Source organism: Spermophilus citellus (genome assembly GCF_964194105.1).
Source record: "Spermophilus citellus genome assembly, chromosome: 4".
NCBI lineage: Eukaryota > Metazoa > Chordata > Mammalia > Rodentia > Sciuridae > Spermophilus > Spermophilus citellus.
The window spans coordinates 115,336,889-115,362,415 of record NC_138185.1 but is presented as its reverse complement, the minus strand read 5'-3'; the positions used below and the strand labels follow the sequence as shown (position 1 = coordinate 115,362,415).

The window sequence follows — 25,527 nt, the reverse complement described above, 5'->3', positions numbered from 1 at the left end:
ACATTCAAGGCAAGTGCTCTACCGCTGAGCCACAACCCCAGCCCTCTATAACTATTTTTTAAAAAGACTTTTGTATAAAAACATGTTTTTAAACACCTATAATCCCACTGCCTAGATGATACAACTTATTTTTTCTATAGTTGTGTTATTAATTTTCATCACATATGGCATTAACATTTTTATGTGGTCAAATCTTTTCATTCTTTATGTGTTCCAAGGTTTGTCTCTTCACACCAAAATGATAAAAATATCATTCTAAAAACATCTTTCTTTGTACTTCAATGTATAATCCATATAAGGCTTTTTTAAATTTATTTTTGTTCAATGTGAGGTAGGAATCTGACTTTCCCCCAAATGGACAGCTAATTATCCCAACACAAATATTCTCGTTCTCAACTGATTTGATAACTTTTGTTATCTCATATTCCATTCTATTTACATATAGTTTTTTAGTTGTCGTTTACACAATACCTTTAATTAATTAATCAATTAATTAATTAAAATGTGGTGCTGAGGATCGAACCCAGGGCCTCGAACTTGCTAGGCAAGCACTCTACTGCTGAGCCACAACCCCAGCCCCTAAATATAGTTTTTGTTTCTGGCCTTTCCTCCATTCCATGCCCCACTTATCATCTTTTGCATTAATTAAAACACATTTATTTATAATTTAAGCATTTGTTTTGCTATTTTGGTGAGTAGTTCCACATTTTCTTTTCAAGATTGTCCCAATTATTCTCATGATCTTCTAGATAAATTCTATACCAGTGAAATATGGTTTGTTCAGTTATCCTGGTATTTGGTTTGGTTGTTTTGTTTTGGAGGGTTATTTTCTTTTTCTTTTTGTATTTTAATCAGACTACCCTTGGAATTTGGGAAAAACTGACACCTTTTCAATACTGGGTACACTATATACTTCACTAAAGTCTTATAGCTCTACTTATGTAGGCATTGCATGTTTCAGTTCGGTTTTGCTTCTAGACATTTTAGGCTTCTGTTATGGTAAATTAGCTTATATTCTTTATTATTTTTTTCACAGGCTGTCAAATACAGGGAAGTTATTTTTAAAATGTTTGTTTCTTGCTATCTTACTGTTTGAAAGTTTTTTCAATGGTAGCAGATAATCTCTCTTGATAATACTGAGTTTATTAATTCTTTTGCAATATATTTTTTTCTTTTCTCTCATCTTCTGGCATTGTTAGAAGATCCAGAATACTGATAAATCTGACAGGCATTAGCATGTTTTCTTGCCTTGATCCTGCTTTTAAAATGAATAATGATAATGTTTTATTGTTAAATATGGTACACAATTTGATTTTTGGTACTCTATTAAGCTAACTTAAGTTATAAATAGTTTAATTTGATTATTGTACCATGTGCACTTGAAAAGAATATGCATTCTGTACTCATTGAACATATATTCTAAAAATGTCAATTATGTTATGGTTGCTGATTGTTCAGATCTGTCTTGAGCAGTTTTTGTTAGCTGTTCCAATAGCTGAAGAGAGGTCTTAAAAATCTATTAAAATTTTAGAACTCCCTTGAATTTTGTCAATTTTTTTTGTCATTATTTCACGGTCTAATGATTTGGTGCCTATCCATGAATAACTGTTGTGTCTTCATAGTGACTTGTGCCTTATCATTACAAAATATTGTTCTTTGTCTCTAGTAATACTCTTAAAGTTTATTTTCTCTTCTATTAAAACAGTCACTTAAAGCTTCTTACAATTACTATTTTCAATGTATAGTTTTTTGCCTTCCATTCACTTTGAACAAAACTGTTTCTTTATACTTAAGAGTGTTATTTCTGGTAGGCAACAGGGTCCTGTAATACAAATTTTGTCAATTTCTGCCTCTTAACTGAGGTTGTCAGACAAATATCACTTAATTATCGATATGGATTTATTGATAGGGATTGTATTTTGGTCTATTATTTCTCTGTTCTTCTTTTCCTGTCTTCTTTCAGTATTCTTATCAGCTTTTTGGCTATATCTTATTTTTACGCAACTGCACTAGGGAATACAAACACATAATCATTTGCAGTCTACTAGAGTTTTAGTATTGTATCATATGATAACATAACTACAATAAGATCAGTAGAGTAAGTCTCTTCACTCCTGTTAAACATCCAAGTTTGAGATAATATTATGAGATATTATATTTTATGAGATATTATAATTTGTGTTGGACAATTACAAGTATTTTTAAGAAATTTCAGAGGCCAAAGAAATAGTCTTTTATATGAGGCAACTATTTACATTTATTTTGCTCTTCCTTCATTCCTGAAGATCCAGTTTTCTTTCTAGCATTTCTTCAGCCTGAAGAATCTCCTTTGGCACATCTTACGCAGCATGTCTGCTGCCCATGAATTCTTTTCCTTTATCTGAAAATGTCTTTTACCTTTACCCCTAAAGAATATTTTCACTGAACATAAAATTCTGGGTTCACAGAACTTCTCTTTCAGAATGTTAAAGATATGATTTCCCATTAAATTCTTTCCCCCACAGATTATGATAAAAATGCATGGTTATTCAAATCTTAATTCTTCTATAGGTAATGTATAATTTTTCTTTAACAACTTTCAAGATTTCTTAACAGATGGACAACTTTGGTGTTTATTAATTTGCTTATGATGTGTACAGGTATGCTTTACTTTGAATTTATCCTTTCTGTCTTTTGTTGAGTCTATTCTATCTGTAAATCTGTCTTTTTCCAAATTTGGAGGGTTTCAATTATTACTTCTTCAAATATATTTTTTGCTACAATCACTTTATTCAATCCTTTCAAACTCCAATTACATGTATGTTATTTATACCTTTTGATATTGTCCCACAAGTTCCTGAGGCTCTGTTCCTTTTTTTTTTTTTTAAAGTCTTTTTGCTTTCTTGGTTCTGCGAATTAGGTAATCTCTGTTTACTGACTCTTTGCTGTCATCTCCATTTTGCTACTGAACCTATCCAATGAGTTTATTTCAGACTTTGTATCTCAAAGATTTTAAGTTTCTATTTCTTGCTGAGAATTCCTTTATTTTCATTTATTTCATTTTTTTTTAATGCTTCACGTATAGGAAATACAGTGAAATCAATCTTCCTGAACTTTCTTATGTACATATATGAAAATACCACAGTGAATCTCAATATTAAGTACATCCACAAGACTGGAATTCTAAATAGAATAAAATATATTCCATGCTTGTATCAGTATATCAAAATAGATTCTACTGTAATATATTACTAAAAAGAATAAAAAATACTTCATGGAATCTAGTTATAATAGCTGCTTTAAAATTTCTGATTAATTCTGACATCTGGATCATTTTAGGATTGTCTTTCCCTTGAGAATTGGTCATGTTTTTCTAGTTATTTTGTGTGTATGTACATGTGTGTGGTGCCAGGGACTGAACCCATGGCCTTGCATATGCTAGGCAAGCACTCTACCACTGAGCTACAGCCCTAGCCCTTTCAAATATTTTATATCAAATACTTTTTATTTTATATTGGATAATGTGAATGTTAGGCTGTGTAGTATGGATACTGTTATTGTACTGGCGATGTTTTGTTTTAAAATATAATCAACTGAATTACTTTCTGAGTGTGTTTTTTGTAGGCAGTCGTTTAATTCCTAATTAATTTCTGTAATAAGTCTTGTCTTTGCTTGTTTGCATCCTGTTCCATGTATGTGTAACTCAAAGAGTTAGGATGAGACTTGCGTGAGTTTCTCATCCAACTCTTGATTCCACAGAGCCCCTTTTTCTTCCTTTATCAGAAAATCTGAGTTTCTTTTGAAATTTTAGCTGCTAGAATAGCTATGGTACACTGTGATCGCTCTTGGTGTAAGGAGGCATGAGAGAAGAAAATGGGAAACTTACCTCTGTGTGGGTCCCTCCACAGAATCTGCCAGCTCATTTTTCTTTTAGAATTCTTAGATAATTATTTTTTATTTTTCATATCTTTTTAGTTGTAGATGGAAACAATATCTTTATTTTATTTCTTTATTTTTACGTGGTACTGAGGCTTGAACCCAGGGTCTCACATGTGGTAGGCAAGCGCTCTACCACTGAGCTATAACCCAAGTCCCAGTTATTTATTTTTTACATATTTTGTCTGGAGTTTTTAGTTGTAATCATTAGAGGGAATGGGTTGTGATGGCCTTATGTTACCCCAGTGGAACCAGAACTCTCACCATAAAACTTCTGAAAAATATTTTGCTAATATAGTTAAACAGGTTGGCAGTGATTTTCTTTTAGCATCTTAAAGGCATCCTACCAGTGTATTCCAACATCATAGTTTCTGTTCTGAAGACAACTATTCATTTCCTAGTGTTGCTCCTTTGAAGGCAATTTATCTTTTTTCTCCAGTACCTTTTAAGATTTTTCCTTTGTATTTCATCTTTATTTTAACAGTATATAACTATGTATGGTCTTCTTTGTATTTATTCTGCTTGGCATTTGCAGAAATTCTTAAATATGTGAATTGGTATCTTCCATTTTTGGAAATTTCTTGGCAATTAGGTGTTGGGGGGTGGACAGTGCATTGAGGATTGAACCAGAGATGCTCTGCCACTGAGCTACATCCCCAATCCTTTCTACTTTTTATTTATTCATTTATTTATTTTAGGTCCTGGGGATTGAACCCAGGGGCACTTAAACACTAAGCCACATTCCTATCCCCTTTTAAAATTTTATTTAGAGACAGCCTCTCACTGAGTTGCTTAGGGCCTTGCTAAGTTGCTAATGCTGGCTTTGAACTTTCGATCCTCCTGCCTCAGCCTCCTGAGTCATTGGGATTATAGGCATGTGCCACTGAGCCTGGCTCTATTTTTTGAGACAGAATCTCACTAAGTTACTAAGATTGGCCTAGAACTTGTAATCCTCCTGCCTCAGCCTCCCAAATCACTGGGATTATAGGCATTTGTCGTCTTGTCCAGCGCAACTGGCTTTTAAAGTATTTGTTAGATCCCATTCTCTTTCTTTTTAACTCAATCATGTGAATGTTAGATATTTTTAATGACTCCCCCCACCCCCAATTCTGCTGTTATTTTCTATTTTTTTCTCTGTACGTCCAGTGTGGATATTTCCTAATTACACCCCTCCCAATTTGTTTACTAGCCTTCCTATGTTTTATCTGTTATATCTCCCACATCTTCAATATATTTTTCAGCTCTACAATTTACATCTGATCCTTTTAAAACAGATTTTAATTATCTGGTGAAATTTTCCATCTTTGCAGCCATTTTTATATGTTTTCCTCTATTGTGAATATCTTATAATTATTTCACAGACCCTTTCTCATTCGAGTATCTGGATCATCCGAGGTTCTGTTGTCATTATCTGTTTTTCTTCTGGTTTTTAGCCATAGTCCTGTCTCTTGGCATAACTACCTTTAATTGAATGTCAGACACTATATATAAAAAAACTATAAAAACTATAGATGTTTAATTCTTTCAGAAAGAGCACACTCTTTCCTCTGCCACCTAAAGACTGACTATTTTAATCTAATCACAGAGCTGAGCTGGAGTCAAGTCTAGGTTGCAGTTTGGGTCCAGCTCAGTCTATCCATAGCTTACCAGTGCCCCTGAGGGACAGCTCTGTAGCACTGATGACCTGATATAGTCACCAAAGCTTCTTCCCTTGGCAGCTCATCAGTACTAGTTATTATGTTCCCAGAACCATGCAGGGAACTCTATTTTTCAGATGCTTTCTGTTTACCTATCTTATGTAATATCAGTATTTGGAAAATGTCTTAAAGGAAAAAAACCTTCTGTGAATTTGAGGTCCCTCAAGTCTTCTGTTTTACTCACCCATTCCCCATCTCCTTCCCACAGTTCTCTGATAACGCAAAGCCTGGGGCTAGAACTCATTCTCTGTGCTTATAATTAGCAAATGCCTTCTGGGAAAAAGTGGCTATAGAATTTCAGCTCCTCTCCAGTTCTCTCTCTATAATCTTGCCTCTCTTTTCTATAGTTGCTTTATAAGTTCTCTGATGATTGTAAACAGAAACTTTCTGTATTTCATCTAGATTTTTGCTCTTGGGAGGTTATGTAGATCTATCATAAGTTATATCATCCTAAAAAGAAGGAGAAATTATATGTCTGGCTGGTAATTTTTGAAGGCATATTGGATATTGACTGAAAAAATGATGTACTTTGAGGGAAATACTTAAACTCAGTCAGTATTTATATTTAACACAAATTTCTTACTCTAGCTACATATCACTTTCTTTCAAAAATGAATTATAAACATAACCTTCATCTTCTTTCTTTTTGAAGCTATTTCAGCTCAAATTCTGACACCTAACAAAACTTTTACATCCCATGAGTCCTTTTAATAAAGCTATGTGTAAACAGAATGATTAAAACACATTTGTACAACGAGAAGGCTTTCATTTGTAGTGGTGGGTATATGAAAGTAAAAGGAGCAAATGCCAACAAAACTTACCTTAGAGGATGTGGTATACATGGTGAATCTTGAGTACCACTTGCTTGCTTTCTCTGCAACTCCTTTGCCAGCAGTGAACATACTGTGTCTTAGAACATCTAGTTTAGGTACTAGTAGTGTATCTAAGTTAAATGAAGGTGATGAATGAGTTAATGTATTTTGAGATTCTTCCCTAAATGGGCAAGTAGGTGAGAAGGCTGGAGAAGACCAGAGTCTATCCCGTGGTCTCTCCTCGCTTTTTGTGTAACTTTTAGATTTGGTAAGTCTCACTGGCCTAGGAGAATTAGGAGGCAGGCTAGATCTTCTGCATGCCTTGACCAGTGTTGGACTTTTCTTACTGGTTGACTTATCATCACATGCCCGCTGTAAATCAATGCTTGGTGTACGACTTGTCAAAGGACTGCTCATGTTATTCATATACATCACAATTTCTTCAGCTAAATCACGCCGAGCAGATGGTGTTGAAATGCTTTTGCTATCATCTTCATCCTCCTCCTCTTCTTTGTGCTGTTCCGTCTCAGCAACCAAAAGAGAGAGGGGATCAAATCCTGTTACAACATCAGTTTTCTCAGAAGGTTTTACTGAAAAGCTACTGTTCATACGTTGAATCCTCTTGGGATTTTGCGCAGTAATGTATCCCACTTTTGATCCATCTGTTTCATTGTCTAAATCTTCTAAGTCAAAAATAACAGGGGAATCCACTTTATCTGTCAAACAGTTAGAACCATCAAAAGGTGTATCATCATCACTGGATTCCTTTTCTAGACTGTCCCTTTTTGATCTTAAAGATGGCTTTCCAATATCAAGACTATTTGGTCTTGTACTTTTTGAGATAACATTTGAAAGAATTTTTGCATCAGCTCCTAATTTTTCAACTATATTTCCAGTGTTTGCTTCTTGATTAATTCTATTCAGCATTAATCCCATCAGTACCCCTCCACTAAGATTACGATTTCTATTTCCCCAGGCCATTTGCTGCTCCAAATCAGGTTCATTGTCACTTTTATGTCTTTTCCTGAAACATCTACTTTGAATGTTTCCAGTTTCATTTGTATCCTCAACAGATGACATTAAGACCAGCTCAGGTGTGCTTTCTATAAAACAAGAAAAGTGCTTTTAGTCAGGAAAATGTAATGTGCAAATACAAGTCATCTTAAATATTTTAAATTCTAGATAGTAGCAGGTACTCATGATCTGCCTATTATTTGACAGACATCATATTAGGTACATTACTTACATCATCTATTAAAAACAGTCCAACATTTTTATGTGTTGAGAAAAAAAGAAAAGAGAAATTAATTACTTAGCCCAAAGTTACCCAATCCGTAAATGTTACAACTGGGATTCAAATTCAGATTTGTCTAAATGTAAGTGGTATGTTCTAGACATTAATATTTATGTTTTATAAATTATATTTACATTAATTTTAATGAATTGATTAAATAGCAATGGTTATACAATTGTGACTGTGCTCAATGATCTTGAGATTCTGAGGCTTCTGCTCATTAAAATGAAAAACAAACTCCAAAACACCAAACCAATATAAGGTAGCTATGTTAACTTTATTCATAAATAAAAATTTATTTTAAAATCTCCAAATCCTTATGAATATAGATGTGAATAATTTTACCTTTTCTTAACATACTGATTGCAAGTTCATACCAGTCAAATGTAAATGGCCCTTTGACATTATTCAGAAATACTATCGCTTTCTACCAAATTACTTAGATAACAATGTTGAGTGCAGAAATCTAGGTTTCCAATCACCTAAATTGTTCTCATTATGTAGGAGTCTTATAAAAGTATTAATCTAGGTACAGTATTGTTAACTATTCTTTGCTTTATACAATTGAATCAGATCTCTATAACTAGGTAATTACCAAAATGTACTTTTTTTCTACTATATGATGCATGCAGGTAGCAGAACAGGGATAAATGGTACTACAGACCATAAAATAAAAAAAAAAAATATATATATACCTTTGTTTATTTGTTTGTTTGTTTGTTTATGTGGAGCTGATGATCGAACCCAGTGCCTTAGAGGTTAAGTGAGTGCTCTACCACTGAGCCACAACCCCAGCCTGAGACCATAAAATATTACAAACTATTATTTTTAAATAAGCATATGCCAATAACAAGAAAAATAGCATGTCAGATAGGCAAAGTGTCCCCCTCCCCATATCAATTTATGGTTTAAGATTGAGGACTTAAACCAAAAACTCTTTCTTGGGAAACCTTCTGCTTGACAGGTTAAATATTATAGAAGACTTGGAGGAACCTTGTAACCTATAGATAATACTTTGTAATTGCATTTGAATAGATGTACAAGGGTCCTTTGTAAAGTCAGTCCTATGGCATGGCTTAAAGACAAAGATTAGGAGAGGCTGGGAAATTACATCTTCAGCCAAATCTGGCCTGAGGTCTGTTTTTGTATAGTTTCATATGTTCTTTACATCTGTAAAGAGCTGTAAAAATTATGAACATGCAAATTAGAATAGATAACAGACTATACAAGGCCCTGTAGAGTATGCCCAATCCTAAATTTATATTCATGCTAAATTCTAGTAGACCAGGCTGGATTCTACATGCCTCTAAAACAGTAGCTGCGAACTATTTAACTTCCTTGAGCCAGGTGGCTCTATAACCTAATTCTAGCCAGTGATGTTAAGGTGGCCCTTTCTGAAGGGTTTTGGAAGAACATTTTTTCTTGACCAAAGGGATAGAAGTAACTTCTTTCCCATTCTTATTGCCTTGAAAAGAGTGGCCATATTATAATCCTGGTTAAGTCAAGAAAACTGATGGCAAAGACTCTGAGGTGACATCTAGAATAATTGTTTGCTTTTGAATTTCTTTTCTTTTTTTTTAATATTGGGGAGAATTTTATTATATTCATTTAAAAAATTTTTCTTTTTAAAATTTTGTTCTAATTAGTTATACATGATAGTGAAATGCACTTTAATAAATCATACATAAATGGAGCATAAGTTCGCATTCTTCTGGTTGTATGTGATATAGAATCACACTGGTCATGTAATCATATATGTATATAAGGTAATAACTTTGAATTTATTATTTGAGAAAAATAAACCTCAACTTGTAGAAGCCACTGTATTAATATTTTCTGAGATTTAATGATGAAAGTGCTCTAGTTAAGCTAGCCTTTTCTCTGAACACACTGGGACACAGGCTTTTACATATGGTTTCTTCTGCTCAGGATGCCCTCCCTCACATCTTCCTTTCCAACCTATATCCTTATTTATTTTCTATTCCTTTTTCAGGTCTAAGCTCAAAAATCATATTCTCAAGGAAGCTTTCCTTGACCAGTGTCCCCCCAAACAGAAGACACATCTATCATATGCTCTTATAGCAACTTACAATCCTCTTTACAGTATTTAATTTTTATACTTATTTGATTAATGTGTTTCCAATACTCCCATCTGCTTCCTCCATGAAGGCAGGGACTACATTTTTTGTTGCTTACCATATTCCCAGCAGCACCTGGCATATGGTAGCATATAGCAGGAGCTCAAAAAATTTTTACTGACTGAAAACTGTGGCCATTACATCAACTCAGAATATGATAAATTATAATACATTATAATATGACATATTTTAGTATGAGTAATTAAAAACAAAATGTTAAAGCATACTAAAACCAGAATTTGAAGATAGAGGAATATTTCAAGTTAAACTTTCCTGTGATTGAACTCTCATCAGTTCAATATACGTTTATCAAAGCATCAAATTCTCAAGATAAAAGTAAGAGAGAACTGTAAGGTGATGATTTTATTTCAATATCCAATCTCCTTGTTTATTCTACACCTGTATCGTTTAGAAGCTGTTTTAGCTATATATACTCAGTATTTATACACACACATAGCCAATGATATAAACAAAATATCCATATATTTGTTCTGAATTCTAGTATATGCTAGTATATTTTAAGAGAAAAATGTTATTGAAAAATAAGAATATCTATAAGTCCATATATAAGTCTTTGGCAGTAGTGATAAATCCATAGCACTTAACAGATGGGAATGTTTTTAAAGCCAAAAATATGAAGAATACACTAACAATTCTAATTCACGCTAAGGAAATCCATTACAGGCTTTTATAAAATTGACTTGTTAAACATTAGAGAACTGAATGCCAGGTGAGCAGTTATTTATTACTCTGGTAGAAAGTCAGGATGACTTGCAATCATTATTAAGTTCACAAAAGCAGATCCTAAGAAAAAACTAAGCATGAAAGCACAACAAAACAGGATCATCAAATGTCAGTTACTAAGGTTATAGTTATAAAATGGTTAAGAAAGACTAAATTGTTATAGGGTAATTCCATGATACCAACAACTTTTTAAAAGTTTATTAATTAAAAAGAAAATGCAAAGGGGCCTGGGGTTGTAGCTCAGCAGTAGAGTGCTTGCCTTGCATGCATGAGGCCCTGGGTTAGATCCTCAGCACCACATAAAAATAAATAAATAAAAATAAAGATTTTGTGTCCATCTACAACTAAAAAACAAAAAGGAAATGCAAAGTAAGATAATTAGAGGTCATCTAAATTTTTATTTGTTTGATAGTAGGACTCTACATTTTCTGAAAAGAAGAATTAATAATAAAAAATAAAAAATAATTTTACTTTTTCAGACCAAATGGTGCCTATCACAACTACACACCTGTACTGCTGAAGTGCAAAACCAACTGGACAATATATAAATGATGAGCATGGCTGTGTTACAACAAATATTCATTTAAGAACATTGAAGTTTGAATTTCGAATAATTTGTTGTCACATAATATTTTCTTTTGATTTTTTCCCTAAGCATTAAAAAAACATAAAAACCACTGCTAGCTTTGTGGGACAGAACAAAAATAGGATGCTGGCCAAATCTGGGCTACTGTCTACCCACCCTTGAGTTAAAGAGGCATTTTTAACTATGTTAGAAAAACAGATGGAAAAATAAACATCATTATAAGGCCATACATAAAGATATTTCAGTATACGTTCTTCAATATTCCTTAGATTATAACATGGTGGAAAAGTGAGTTAATACCAAAATTTTTAAATTATGTATCAGACTAGAAGCTCTCAATCTTACATTCATTTAACCACTGCAAAATAGTCTGGTGAAAAATTCGAGAGGACAAGTATGATCCTGGATTTTAATCTGACTTTTCCATTAACTACTGATAATTTATGTGAACTGCCAATGTCAGATTATAACTCAATTTTCTCATTTTTAAATTAGTGCTAATTGTTGTGGATTTAAAAAAAATCAATAAAACTAAAAAAAATTTGTGCTAATGTCCTCTCCCACTAATTTAAGTATTGCTCTATTAATAAATAAAAAATAGTATATAAAAACACCTTGAAAAGAAAAAAATGGGTATTATCACCTAAACTATCTGAAGGACTACCTTTTTTCCTCTGAAAACCCAGAAACAGTATGTAGACTAAAGAATCATATGCCTCATTTAAAAATTGGCTAGCTATAGATTACCTCAAACTTATTACCTCTCTTGCTCCCACACTTTCCCCTTCTAAAAAGTCCCAACAGCCTAAATTCAAAAGTCAGTCTACAAGTTTAATATGTGCCCCTATACTCAGTAATAATGAAAGCTTGAATAAAGTTATGTTATAAAATATAAAACTCTACCTACTAAGCTATACCATGAGAGGCTGCACAAATATATTTAAAAAAACTGAAGAATTAAGACTTCTTTACAAATAAAGATTCACTATCCACATAGATACAATTCATTCTGCACAAAAAAATGTATATTTTAAACTCACCTGTGCTTTCTCCTGATACTTTAACAGCACTGTTGTCACTTGTACCATTGAGGCGGACTATACTGGAAGAACTTTGATAACTGAGCTTAGGAAGGCAATCAGTACTTCCTTTTGCACTCTCATTCTCTGATACTACAAAGATGAAAATGAAAACGCTAATGAAATGGAATCTATATAGATTGGAGGAGGCAAAAAGAGAAGTAGCTTTTCGTCTTCAATTTCTATTGAAAACCAATGAGAATATATTGGAAACCTCTCTATATATTTGTCAACCATGAATAAGTCATCCCATTATTTGAGACCTCAAAGTGTGAATATAATTACTAAGTACTGGTCATGCATGAGGTTTATGTGCAAATTTTATATTTCTTCTTTAGTTGTAGAAGAGACATTTTGGTGGGCAAAAAAAAACTATATTTACCCAAATATATAGTTATAGTCCAGTAGTCACAGTCCATTAGCAAACTTTAAATAAAATTATTATAATACCTCAGAAAAGGGTCTCTGTTTCAAGAAAATTTTCTACACAGTAAGACTGTCTTATGGTATATAGCATTCATTCTAATAGTATTTGATTGAAGAATGTTTTGTCACTAAGACTATACATCTTACATTGGAAGCATTTGTATGAAACTATCAGATGGTAAAGAGGACTTACTGGAGAAGAAAAGCAATTCATGGGAAAATGGAAAGCAAAACTAGCGTTTATACTTAAAATAAGTTGTATTTTTATAAATATAAGTTCACAATTTTATGTAATATCAACTTAAACAATACCTACAAGAACTAGAGTCACTCCCTTTTTTATCTTTTTCTTCTTGAATGTCCTCAGTAGATGTATACCCTCTTGTAACTTCATCCTTAGACAATGAATTATATCCAAGATCAGACTGACCACCTGGGGAAAAAAATTAAACAACACGCTATTATGTTGTTTTATCATAAATGACTTTAGTGAAAGCAATTGGAATTAGGAGCAACATATTAATTAGTGTTTAGATTCACTTATAGAAAATTGTCTAGACAACTTCAAATAGAAAACATTATCTTGTTAGCTACCCCTCCCCAAACCTCATTAATGTAACAGAGATGATCTCAAAATAATTTACTTCTGGCTCCATACTGCAGTCAAAAGGAACTGTACATTCATACTATTATGTGAGCAGACGCAGACAAGTCAGATAATTTTTACACAAGTCCATGACCTTTCTAGCTGAAAGTCTGAGCTGCAACTAAGAAATGGAACTTGTCGCTGGAGGTCTCATTGTGTATATGGAGGAAAATCTACAGGAAATTCATAACAACATTCACACATACATCTCTGAAGCTGCATGTCTAATGATTTTACCAAAAGTATTGCTTCTTTAAATTTATTGACAAGCAATTAACTTTTCTCAAACTTCAACTGAATAATTATGGAACTACATATGAATGCAAATCCATAGGAATAAGAAACAAAATTAGTGTTAAAAGTTATTAAGAAAAACAAAAGTTACATTGACTTAAGAAAACTTCTAATACATTGTTTTCTTAACTAGGCTTTCTATCATTTTTAGAAAACTGTTACCATGAAATTAGCATCAAAAAATAAGGTTCTGGGGCTGGGGATGTGGCTCAGTGGTAGCGCACTTGCCTAGCTTGTATGAGGCACTGGGTTCAATTCTCAGCACTGCATACAAATAAATACAAATAAAGGTCCATCAAAAACTAAAAAATAATAAAACAAAAAGATAAGGTTCTGAATCTTAGGAGATGTGTGATTTTAAGAAACCCCTTTAGTTCTTTTTTTTGAATTTAGGTTCCCAGATTTGTTAAAAAAAAAAAAAAGGCTATCATGATTATGCAAGACTGAAAATAAAATGGTTTATAAACTTGTAAAGAAATCTAAAGTATTTACTTTTATTATTATTTTTTGTTATAATGTTCAGATTATAGTTTTTCTAATCAAGTTTTTGGATCTCACTTTCAAAGACATAAAAATCGAAATACTTGTGATAATCTTGATGAAAACCATGCTTTTATTAGGTACTGTACTATTGTTGGTTGCTTTTGTTTTTGGGGGGTTGGTTTTTGCTGTCAAGGATTTAACTCAGGGGTGGTTTACAATTAAACCACATCCCCAACCCTTTTTCTTTATTTATTTATTGGGGTACTGGGCACTCAACCACTGAGCCACATCCCCAGCCCTATTTTGTATTTTATTTAGAGACAGGGTCTCACTGAGTTGTTTAGTGCCTCAATTCTGCTGATGCTGGCTTTGAACTTGAGATCCTCCTGCCTCATCCCAAGCCACTGATGTTACAGGCATGCGTCACCGCGCCCGGCCTATTTTTAATTTTTGAGACAGGGTCTTACTAAATTGTGTAGGGAGTCACTAAGTTGCTGAGGCTGGCTTCGAACTTGGATGCTCTTAACTCAGTCTCCTGAGGAACGGGGGTTATAGGCATGAGCCACCATGCCCGGCTCTGGTTCTGTACTATTTTTTTAATAACTTTATTTTATTTGTTTTTTTATTTTTTAATGTGGTGCTGAGGATCAAACCTAGTGCCTCACACATGCCAGGCAAGTACTCCACCATTGAGCCACAATCCCAGCCCTGGTTCTGTACTGTTTTAAGACAGCTTTTTGCAAAAGCCATAGTTAAAATTAAAGAGGTATCTCTTCATTTTTTTTAAATGAGATAATGCCCAAGGATGGTCTCCATAATAACTAAATTCCACATTCCATATGGTATGACCAAGAAATGACATCAGCCAAAGAAGAATTATTATGAATATTATACTTTACCACAATCAGCTTACTATCAGTTGATTAAGTGCTTATCAGCTACTAAAAGTAGATATAAAAGGAGGCAGACCAAAATAATGTTGCAATCTGTAGAGATAGAAGCCTTCATATTTTATTAGTAATGCTTCAATATTTAAAGTAACTGTCCATTATGAGCTTGTGCTTATACTATATTAAAGAGTCCCATGTAAGCCAGGTGCTGTGGCACCTGTAAACCTAGTAACTGGGAGGCTGAGGCAGGAAGATCACAAGTTTGAGTCCAGCTTTGGCAACTTAATGAGCTCTGTCTTAAAACAAAAAAATAAAAATGGCTAGGGGTACAGCTCAGTGATAAAGCACCCTTGTAAAATCACTAGTACTTCCCTCCCCCAAAAGTTATATAATTTTAAAAAAGAAGTGTAATTGATCTTATTTATTTTTTTATTTATATGCAGTGCTGAGAATCAAACCCAGTGCCTCACACATGCTAGGCAAAGGCTCTACCATTGAACCACAACTCCAGCCCCAAAAGTCATGTAATTTTTTGAAGTGTAATAATAAAAAGTCAGAATAATGCAAATAATTCATTTTCAAGTACATCAGTTTTAACAGAAAATGTTTATGTGTGTGTATAAATTTTATATTTCAATGAAACTAATGCTACCTTCAGTGAGAGAATGCTGTTTTTTATATTTAAAATTATTATAACTTTGTGTTTTAAATTGAAAAAATATAATGGTTTAAGACTCAGAAGAAGTTATAAAACTAGTACAGTATAGAGAATTACTAGGGGTACTTTTACCTAGTTTTCCCCAATAATACCTTATACATCCATACAACAATGTTAAAACCAGGAAGTTGACATTGGTACAACATCATTAACTCAGAAACAGAGCTTGATGTCTCTTTAAAAAAAAAACTAACAATATTTTCATAATTACAAAGAATTTATCCAAGAAAAGTACATAGTAAGGAGTTGGGTGGTGCAGCAACTGCCTAGGATGTGCAAAGCCCCAGGTGGTTCAATCCCCAAAACTGGGAAAAAAAAAAAAAGATAGGAAGAGATCTGTGGCTACCCATAGTTAATTGGATACTGAATTATCATGTAGTAAATACTTAATAAAGAACTTTATAATCCTTCAAATAAAGAATAAATAAAATTGCATATAATTATTAAATTTAATATAAAATCAAGTACCTAATATAAAATTAAATAGTGACAGTTAAACACATCACTAAAAATAAAAATTTTTTAAATATAGGCTAGCAGCTCTAATTTTTAAAATGTACTGTAATAAATGTATACATAAGCACACACGAACCTGTACTAGATCTATCATCAGTAGCATATACTTTGATTAAACCTGTATTAAAAGGTGCCTGCTCCACAGTGTGTGTCCCATGACCACTATCCATGCTGCCATGACTAACAGCATCCAGGTCACTGCCATCTGCTTAAGAACACAATTTAATAGCATTTTACTACTCAAGGAGATACCAAAAATACACATTAGAGTTTGCTGTTCAAACTAAAAATTTACTAATGTAATAACAACATGAAAAGTACCACATAACCAGCATACAACTATAACAAAGAAGCATACTGTGAATTATGAATGAATGCTAAACAAAGACCTTCAAAGGTTGATACATTTAACAAGTAAGGGGGAAAAAAAGTGAAATGTGGTGTTTTTTAAATGGGAAGAGTTCTCCAATACAGGTTTAAGATTCCCCAATCCAAAACCCTGAAATCCAAAACTTTTGGGGTATTGACAGGACACCACAAGTGGAAAATTCCACAACTGATCTGATAGATCACAATCAAAAAGTAGGCACACAAAATACTGTATAAAGTTACCTTCAGGCTACATGTATAAGGTATATAAACATGTATGTTTATGTTAAGAAACATAAATTAATTTCATATTTAGAAATGGATCCCATCTCAAAGGTATTTCATATACATATATATGTAAATATTCCAAAATCCAAAAAAAGTATCAAATCTCAAACACTTCCAGTCCTAAGCACTGTGGATAAAGGATAGTCAACTTGTATGTGAATATGTTTAATGGCAATATAAACCCGAAAATATTCAATATTTTTAAAGTATTCAATATTTCTAAAAATATAAAATATAACTAGTCAATTAATTTTTAAGAAAAAGTAAAATACATACATTCCTTAAGAACCTTTAATTACCTGAGAGAGTTGTTTGTGATAAGTGGGCATGTTTCTTTAAAGCTCTTTTGAACTGTGCTACTCCTAAAATAACATTTCTTACTTTTGTCCAAAGAAAATAGCCACTACGACTTCTTGAAGGCCAGGTACTTTCCAAAACAGCCTATTCATTCAACAAAATAAAATAATTAGTAAGATAATATTTATAAATGAACATACATTGGCTTTAGAATCCAGCAAAAGAATATTAAAGTAGATTTTATAACATGAAAAATAACAAAAATTGCTTCATTGAGACAATTATTTTGGAAATTCTAAAATAAATGCCAAATAATCCCCTGCATCAATTATTTCTGCAATTAAATTAAGGTCTTATGATTACAAAAATAATTTTCTCCATTAAATCAAAATGATTACCTTATTATAGTAACCATAAGTAATTGCATTGGGATCAATACCAGCTTTCTGCATTTCAAAAAGCACTCGAACAGCAAGCACAGGCTGATCATACTGTCCACAGAGCTGCATAAGAATTCGGTAGCACACCTGAAACACAAGGTAAAAAGTGTATAAAAACAAAGATACTTATGTACCTAAATCTAGAATAATGTATTTTAAGGAATAATTGATACCTCATCAGGTGGATCCATCTTCTTCAAATGCATTTTTTTTAGCACATCATATGCTGTTTTCAGAGCCCTGACTTTGGAATGACACACTTTCACATAAGCTGGCAGACAAATAAACCACAGTCCATAACAGTGTCGTAGTAAACACCGAGACCACATCTGAGGGATAGAAGAATACCTCTTGGCAATTTTATGGGCTGATTTAATTTCCTAGGAAAAAATACAAAAAGTCTCAAAAAATTAATATTCTCAGACATCATTCTTGAACTGAATGTTGAGCAGATAAAGGTCACAATATTTCCATAGAAAAATCTGTCCATAATTAATATATTTTTAAGTTTCCTCTTGAATCTTATCATACAATATGCAATAAATTTCTAGAATAAGATACTCAGGTTAATTTCCTAGGTCAGATTACTGCATAAGGAGCATTATAATCTAATAATACTTATTTGTGGATGGTAAAGTATATTAAGAGAGAATGAATGTCAGATTTAATATTTGATTACATGAAAACTGCAAAAATTTAAAAGTACCTGTTTTGTTCTTCTGAACATGGGAGAAGGGCTACTAGGGCTACTTGATTTTGAAGGCAATTTGTTCTTTCGTGTTTGCAGAAATCCTTCAGGTCTCTCAAATAAATTGTTCCTAAGAACTGGAAATCCATTATAGCTGTTTTGGAAAAGAAAAACAAAATTTCAAGCATACATAGATGATCACAGTAGTTACAAGCTAAGAAAACTTCCTATCTTAGAATTTAACTATCTTGCTATTAGCATTGCAAATGCTAATGCTGCTTTTCTTTCTTTCTTTTTTTAAAAAAAATATATTTTTTAAGTTGGACACAACACCTTTAATTAATTAATTAATTTTTATGTGGTGCTGAGGATCGAACCAGTGCCTCGCACGTGCTAGGCAAGCACTCTACCGCTGAGCCACAACCCGAGCCCCTGCTTTTCTTAACATAATATTTAGAAGTGTAATAGTTAAATACAGACTCTATATCTGGGGGTGGGCAATACATTTAATTGAACTTGACATCAAATTACAAAATAACTCAAACTTTTAAAAGAAGAGACAGCAAACATTAGAAAATGTGGCAGTTGGAAAAGGGCCCACCAAATCAATACTCTTTTCAAACAATGCAATCATCAATGTCATTGCTTTGGATGAACATCAGGGTGCTATAGCAAGGTGTTTTGGATATTTAAAAGGAAGCAGCTAGTATAAATATGCAAAAAAGAAAAGAATCCCCCCCAAGTAACAAAATTAGCCTATTTTAAATATTTTTAAAGGCATATAGTCTTAATTAAGAAGTAACCTAAAAATAAAAGATGATAAATAATATCTATTACATAATCCTATAGGAAAATTCAATAGAATAAGAAAATATTAGTAATGATAGAATGCTAATTTGGAATAAAACAGCAAAGAAGTACAGGAAAACCATGTCCCTTTAAAAAAAGTCACTGAATCTATATAGGGTGATAATAAGACCACTTTGTTTGTCTTATGGAAATACCTCATCATTTTACAATGAGTCATCTTTTATTAAGAGGACCAATTTCAATTGTTTTTTCAGTGATTATAACATAATTATACTGATAGTCTCAAGAAAAAAAATTACATATGCTGTATTAAAAACTGGTAACTTTTTAAGCTAAGTAATTTTAGTAGAAGACCAAATCTGAAAGTAAAATTTAAATTAAAAAGTTAAAACCAAATTACAGAAAGTAAAACAAAACTGTACTAGTGAAACATACTAAAAGCAGACTAAGCAGTGTAAAGTACAAAAGAAATCTCAGAGCGATATCTTGTTTAGAAAGGAGAAATTATAAGAAATATTTTAAAAAAACAGCTAAAAGGGATGGGGTTGTGGCTTAGTGGTGGAGTGCTTGCCTAGCATGCGTGAGGCACTAGGTTTGAGCCCCTGTACCACATAAAAATAAACAAAAAAAATTTAAAAAATCATTTAAAAAAAGGATAAAAGACATACTTTAAAAAGTGATATAAGCAACATCATTAGCGGATGAACAGTAAGAGTAGAATCAAATGGTCTATGAATTAATCTACATTCACAAACATCTGTCAGACTACTTTTCATCTATAAAATGAAGAATTTAATCCATACATGAGGATATCAGGAAAAACCTTTTCCAATGAAAATAATAAACTGTGACTCAATGAATTACAGATGTAAAATTAAAAAGTTTAGAGTCTAAATGAAGTAAGAAAGTATTATTAGAGAATTTTTTTAAATTTTAAGTTTTAAGGAAAATACAATTTTAGGTAGTAAATGTACAGCACTAGAAACTAAAAAATAAATCTACCTCTATTATAGCTTCATTTCACTGTGCTGAGGATCTTTCTCTCTTCCTCATTAGACTTGAAAGCAGACAATATAACATTTAAATCTATAGACCAAGCACTTAGCAATATCAGACAAAATTTCCTAAATTAACAATCAATTCTAATAATTCTGAATTTTCATGACTTTATGAAAAAATGAATAGCTTAAAATTGTTTTATACAAATCAAGGTCTTAAATATTGACCCTAAATTAGATTTAATCTTTTTATAAACTAAGTTACATTAATCAATGTATGTATGGAATGAAAAGGGGATGAAAGTGATGGAATCAGCTTTAGTGAGAAGAGAAAATAAAAATTCTATAATAAAAATGCTGCATTTCAGTGAGGGAAAATCAATAAATTTAATCAATATTTATGAGGATCCTTATATAGATATAATTAGAGAGTTACCCAAGTATTTATTATGCAAAGTTATATATTTTTTCCATTTATACCTGAAAACTTAAAAATGGATGTGGGATAAGCTTGCTTACCACCTAAAAATTAGGGATCTGTAAAGTTTGGATTTTTGAAAATACCACAGTCCTTAGAAAGCTATGTCACAGATGATGGATTGCTTCTCTCTTTCAATCTCAAACATTCTGCCTCTTGAATACCTGTACTGTAAAGGGGGTTCTTCACCATTGGGTAGATGTGGGATCTCAGGTGGTGTTACGAAAACAGTATGTTCACTTTTGAAAGATTCATCCAATTCTATGAGTCGCACTTCACCACTTTTGTCCATATCGACCTGAATAAGTTTAAAAAATACTGATTAAAAAAACCCCACATTGATTAGATGAGTGTTCATCTACAGGGTAATGGTTAAATAAAATATCTTCATTAGTATACACTAAAGAGCTATTTAAAAAGAAAAAGTTCTCTATCCCTATATAGAGTTCCAAGATAATTAAATGAAAATACCAAGGTGAAAATCATTTTATACTGTATACTATCTTTTGAGTAATAAAAGAGGAAAAATAAGAACATATATTTATTTTGTTTGTATTTACAGAAAGAAGTACTAGAAGAACACTAAGAAAATTATTCTCTCTATGGGAAAGAAAAGAGAAATGAGGTAAACAGGACAGGATAGGACCCAGATGTCCCAATGTATATGTATTTTAAAATTTTTTGTTGTAGATGGACAGAATACTTTCATTTTATTTATTCTTATGCAGTGCTGAGGATTGAACTCAGTGCCTCATTCGTGATAGGCAAGCACTCTGCCATTATCTAGTAAGCTAGATAATCACATACCTTGTTAGTACTCAAAATTAGTAGAGTACTAACTAATTAGTAGAGCTACAACCCCAGCCCCCAATGTATTTTTTAAATGTTGTTTTGCATTATTAATTATTCAACAAACATTTTTTCCTTAAATATTTTTTTGGTTGTATACGGACACAATATCTCCATTTATCTTTTTTTTGTGGTGCTGAGAATCAAACCCAGTGTCCCATGCATGCGAGGCAAGTGCTCTACCACTAAGCTACAACCCCAGTCCTCCACAAATATTTTTTTAAATGCACTTAAATGCACACACATGTGTTAGGATATTGGGCTGTAATTTTTAAACTTTATACTCAATCTAACAAATTTTCCCAAGTTGTTTCAGTGTGTATAAAGTACATAAACTGAAAACTCCAGGCGCAATAATATTGAAAACACTTCAGTAGTACTATTTTTCCTAGGTACTATACTGCAAGAAGATATCCAGAAAAATTAAAAACTTTATAGAGACTAAGTTGCCCCACAAGAACTCATAAAGTAAAGGACTGAAAAATTGTTCATTTAAATATGTCAAACATATGACAAAATACAATCCACAGAACTATATTTGTTAAGAAAAAATTCAACCCCATACCAAGAATGAATAAGTTGGAAGAATTATTAACAGATTAACTCTTAAAGTATACCAAAAAGGTAAGTTTTAAAAATTTTCTATTAAAAAGAAGTATATTCAAAATCTTACATAAATTGTTGATTATAAATTCACTTCATTATATATTGTAACTCCCAGGATTAAAGAATATTTTAAATTGTCTATACATAGAGTGAACTATACAACATCAGGGCAATTTGACAATTATAATTAATGACAAGAGAAAATGTTCACAAATGAAAAATAAAAGACTACCAAGTCATTCACACACACACACACACACACACACACACACACACACACTATGATTCTTAATTTTTTGAGTGATTATGTATGTTATGTATTTATGCATTCTTTTTCCATAAACATACACACACAATTACCAAAATACTAACTATTCTGGGTATAGAATTACCAGCAAATAGTTTCTTCTTTATATTGCTGCTTATTTCCAAATAAAATTAATGTTTATTATTTTAAAAAGATACAAAAGCAATAAATATTCAGAATAAAAATATAAACAAGGCAGAATATGTTGCTTTTAGAACCAACATGTATTTTAATTCTGTTGAAGGATACTTAAAATTCATCATAAGAGAAGGTACCTTTTCTTCTCTTCTTCTTTTTTTTTTTTTTTTTTGATAGTACTGGGTATGGAATCCAGAGGCATCCCCAGACCTATTTTTTATTTTTTTGAGACAGACTCTTACTAAGTTGCTTAGGACCTCATTAAGTTGCTGAAGCTGGACTTGAACTTGCGGTACTCCTGCCTCAACCTCTCATGTCTCTGGGATTACAGGTGTGTGCCGCCATGCCCAACTGGAACTTTCTTTTATGTTTGTCAAAAAGACTTTTATATGATGAAACTAACAATTATACAATCAATCTAGTAAGCTAGATAATCACATACCTTGTTAGTACTCAAAATTAGTAGACTTTCTTAGAAAGTAAAAGCTAAACATATTCACTGTACTCTAATTTTAAGAAAATAACTGGGCCTGGTGGCACATGCCTAATTAACTCCTGCTATTTAGGAGGCTGAGGCATGAGGATCACACATTGGAGGTCAGCCTGGGTAACCTTATCAAGATCTTATCTCAAAAAGTTTAAAAAGGGTTGGGATGCAGCTTAGCAGTGGGGTGCTTGTCTATCATGCACAATACCCTGGGTTCAATCTCCAGTACAGTTTAAAGAAAGGGGGGATGTGTGGGCAATAACTTAATGGGTAAGAAATCTATTAGCATGAAACATGTTTTTGTAGGATTGCAATAGCAATTAACTAGAAGTCATTTCCATGTCAAAAACAGGTTAATCAATAAATTATGGTATATTCACTGAATGAAACAGTCATTAAAAATGTCTATTATGAAAACATTATGAGACTGGAGTCATAGCTCAGTGGTAGAGTGCTCACCTAGCATGTGTGAGGTACTGGGTTCAATCCTTAGCACTACAGAAAAATAAATAAATAAAAGTATTGCGTCCATCTACAACTAAAAATATTTTCAAAAAATTAAAACAGTAAAGATTATATACACTTTGAACAAGACAAATTAAGCACAGTTTGCCTTCTGTACTCCCAAAATCCCCTCAAAATGAGACTAAATCAATGAAAATGGAGGGCCACATATCTGGCACCGGGGAGGGGAAGGAGGAATATCAAAAAGCAATTTGCTTTGCTCTGTAGAGCCTCAGAAATATCAGGAATAGAACTAGATGCCCTTGAAGTTGGGAGTGCAGGTGGATTAATTCAAAGCCTACATTTAAGGAAGGACTCCCAGATCCACAGCCCAACCAAACAGAATTAGGATGCTACCTCTCTCCAATGGTGGCAGAATTGGCTGAGATTTTCTCTTTTTGGGGGGGCAGGAGGCAGGGTACCAGGGATTGAATTCAGGGGCACTCAACCACTGAGCCACATCCTCAGCCCTATTTTCTGTTTTATTTAGAGACAGGGTCTCACTGAGTTACTTAAGTGCCTCACCATTGCTAAGGCTGGCTTTGAATTTGCAATACTCCTGCTTCAGCCTCCTGAGCTGCTGGGATTACAGGCATGTGCCACTGTGCCTGACTGGCTGGGATTTTCTGAGTGAACCAGAAAGATTTTACACTTGAGGACACTGGGGAGATGAGGAAGGTGAAGTAAGTAAAAGTCTACATGTCACACGAAGAAAAACTGAGTTATCCTCCTCACTCAGCTAAGAACACTAGTTGTTAGGCTTCTGCTCTCCAGGCCTCACACTGGAGGATACACCCTGTGGAAACGAATCAGCCTAAAGAAATGAATTACGTCAGCTAAGTCTAGGTTATTGATTGTGATATTGAGTTCTATAGTTTCTTTATTCAACTTTTGTTTGGAAGATCTGTCCAATGGTGAGAGAGGTGTGTTGAAGTCACCCATAATTATTGTGTTGTGGTCTATTTGATTCTTGAACTTGAGAATTTGTTTTATGAATGTCACAGCACCATTATTTGGTGCATAAATATTGATAATTGTTATGTCTTGTTGGTGAATGGTTCCTTTTAACAGTATATAATGTCCTTCTTTATCCCTTTTGATTAACTTAGTCTTGAAGTCGATTTTATTCGATATGAGGATGGCCACCCCTGCTTGCTTACGAGGACCGTGTGCATGGTATATTTTTTCCCATCCTTTCACCTTCAGCCTGTGTATGTCTTTTCCAATCAGATGTGTCTCCTGGAGGCAGCATATTGTTGGATTTGTTTTTTTAATCCATGATACCAGCCTATGTCGCTTTACTGGAGAGTTTAAGCCATTAACATTCAGAGTTACTATTGATATATGGTTTGTACTTCCATCCATGTTTGATTATTTATCCTTTTTTTAAAAAATTTAGTTTGTTTCTCCATGATTATCTTTCCCCTCACCCTCTGTCTTTACCGAGGCACTTCCTGTTGAGAGCCACAGCCAAAGGGGCCCCAGCAAACTTCCAGCTGCCGGCTGATGATTGACTCACAGCAGCCCCAGCAACATCTAGCTGATTGGCTCCTCTGCGGTGATGTTCATTGGGCTGTTTCCCTGCCCTTCAGACTGCCAGCTGATGATTGGCTCACAGCGGCCCCAGCAACATCTAGCTGATTGGCTCCTCCACGGAGCTGCTCATTGGAGGACTTCTTTGGCTCCGCCCACACAACCCAGCCAATCGGCCTCAAGAACAGGAGGATTGTGGGAGGTGGTGAGGGTTGTGTGGGGGTGAGAGGCTGGTGGGAAGCCGGTGGTGGCAGTTGGGCTCTGAGGGGTTTTCCCTGAGGAGCTGTTTTGTTTGGCGTTTGTAGTTCTAAAAATAAAGTTAGTTTCTTTTGACAAGTGGCTCCTGAATTGTGCCCAGCCAGACTGCGGCATTACTTCCTACTGATGGTTTTGGTTATTGTTTTTCATTTCTTCCTCGTGTAGTGTTTTGCTCAAAATGCTTTGCAATGCTGTTTTCTGGCTGCAAATTCTTTTAACTTTTGTTTATCATGAAAGAT

General features: G+C 33.2%; 1 protein-coding gene across 7 annotated transcripts in view; it reads right to left on the bottom strand.

Annotated features, from left to right (window-relative positions):
* Positions 1-25,527, bottom strand: part of DENND4A (DENN domain containing 4A) — a 114,031-nt gene that overhangs the window by 17,408 nt on the left and 71,096 nt on the right. For 3 of the 7 annotated variants that reach the window (XM_081291199.1, XM_081291196.1, XM_081291197.1), the window contains exons 14-22: positions 20,771-20,904; positions 18,339-18,474; positions 17,806-18,012; positions 17,591-17,719; positions 17,195-17,336; positions 16,315-16,446; positions 13,008-13,124; positions 12,227-12,358; positions 6,434-7,527 (exon numbers count right to left, since the gene is read on the bottom strand). In XM_081291199.1, coding sequence (XP_081147325.1) covers positions 6,434-7,527; positions 12,227-12,358; positions 13,008-13,124; positions 16,315-16,446; positions 17,195-17,336; positions 17,591-17,719; positions 17,806-18,012; positions 18,339-18,474; positions 20,771-20,904 — 2,223 coding nt within the window. The remainder of the gene's footprint in view (positions 1-6,433; positions 7,528-12,226; positions 12,359-13,007; positions 13,125-16,314; positions 16,447-17,194; positions 17,337-17,590; positions 17,720-17,805; positions 18,013-18,338; positions 18,475-20,770; positions 20,905-25,527) is intronic. The other 4 variants (XM_081291200.1, XM_081291198.1, XM_081291202.1 and 1 more) reach the window with 2 other exon arrangements.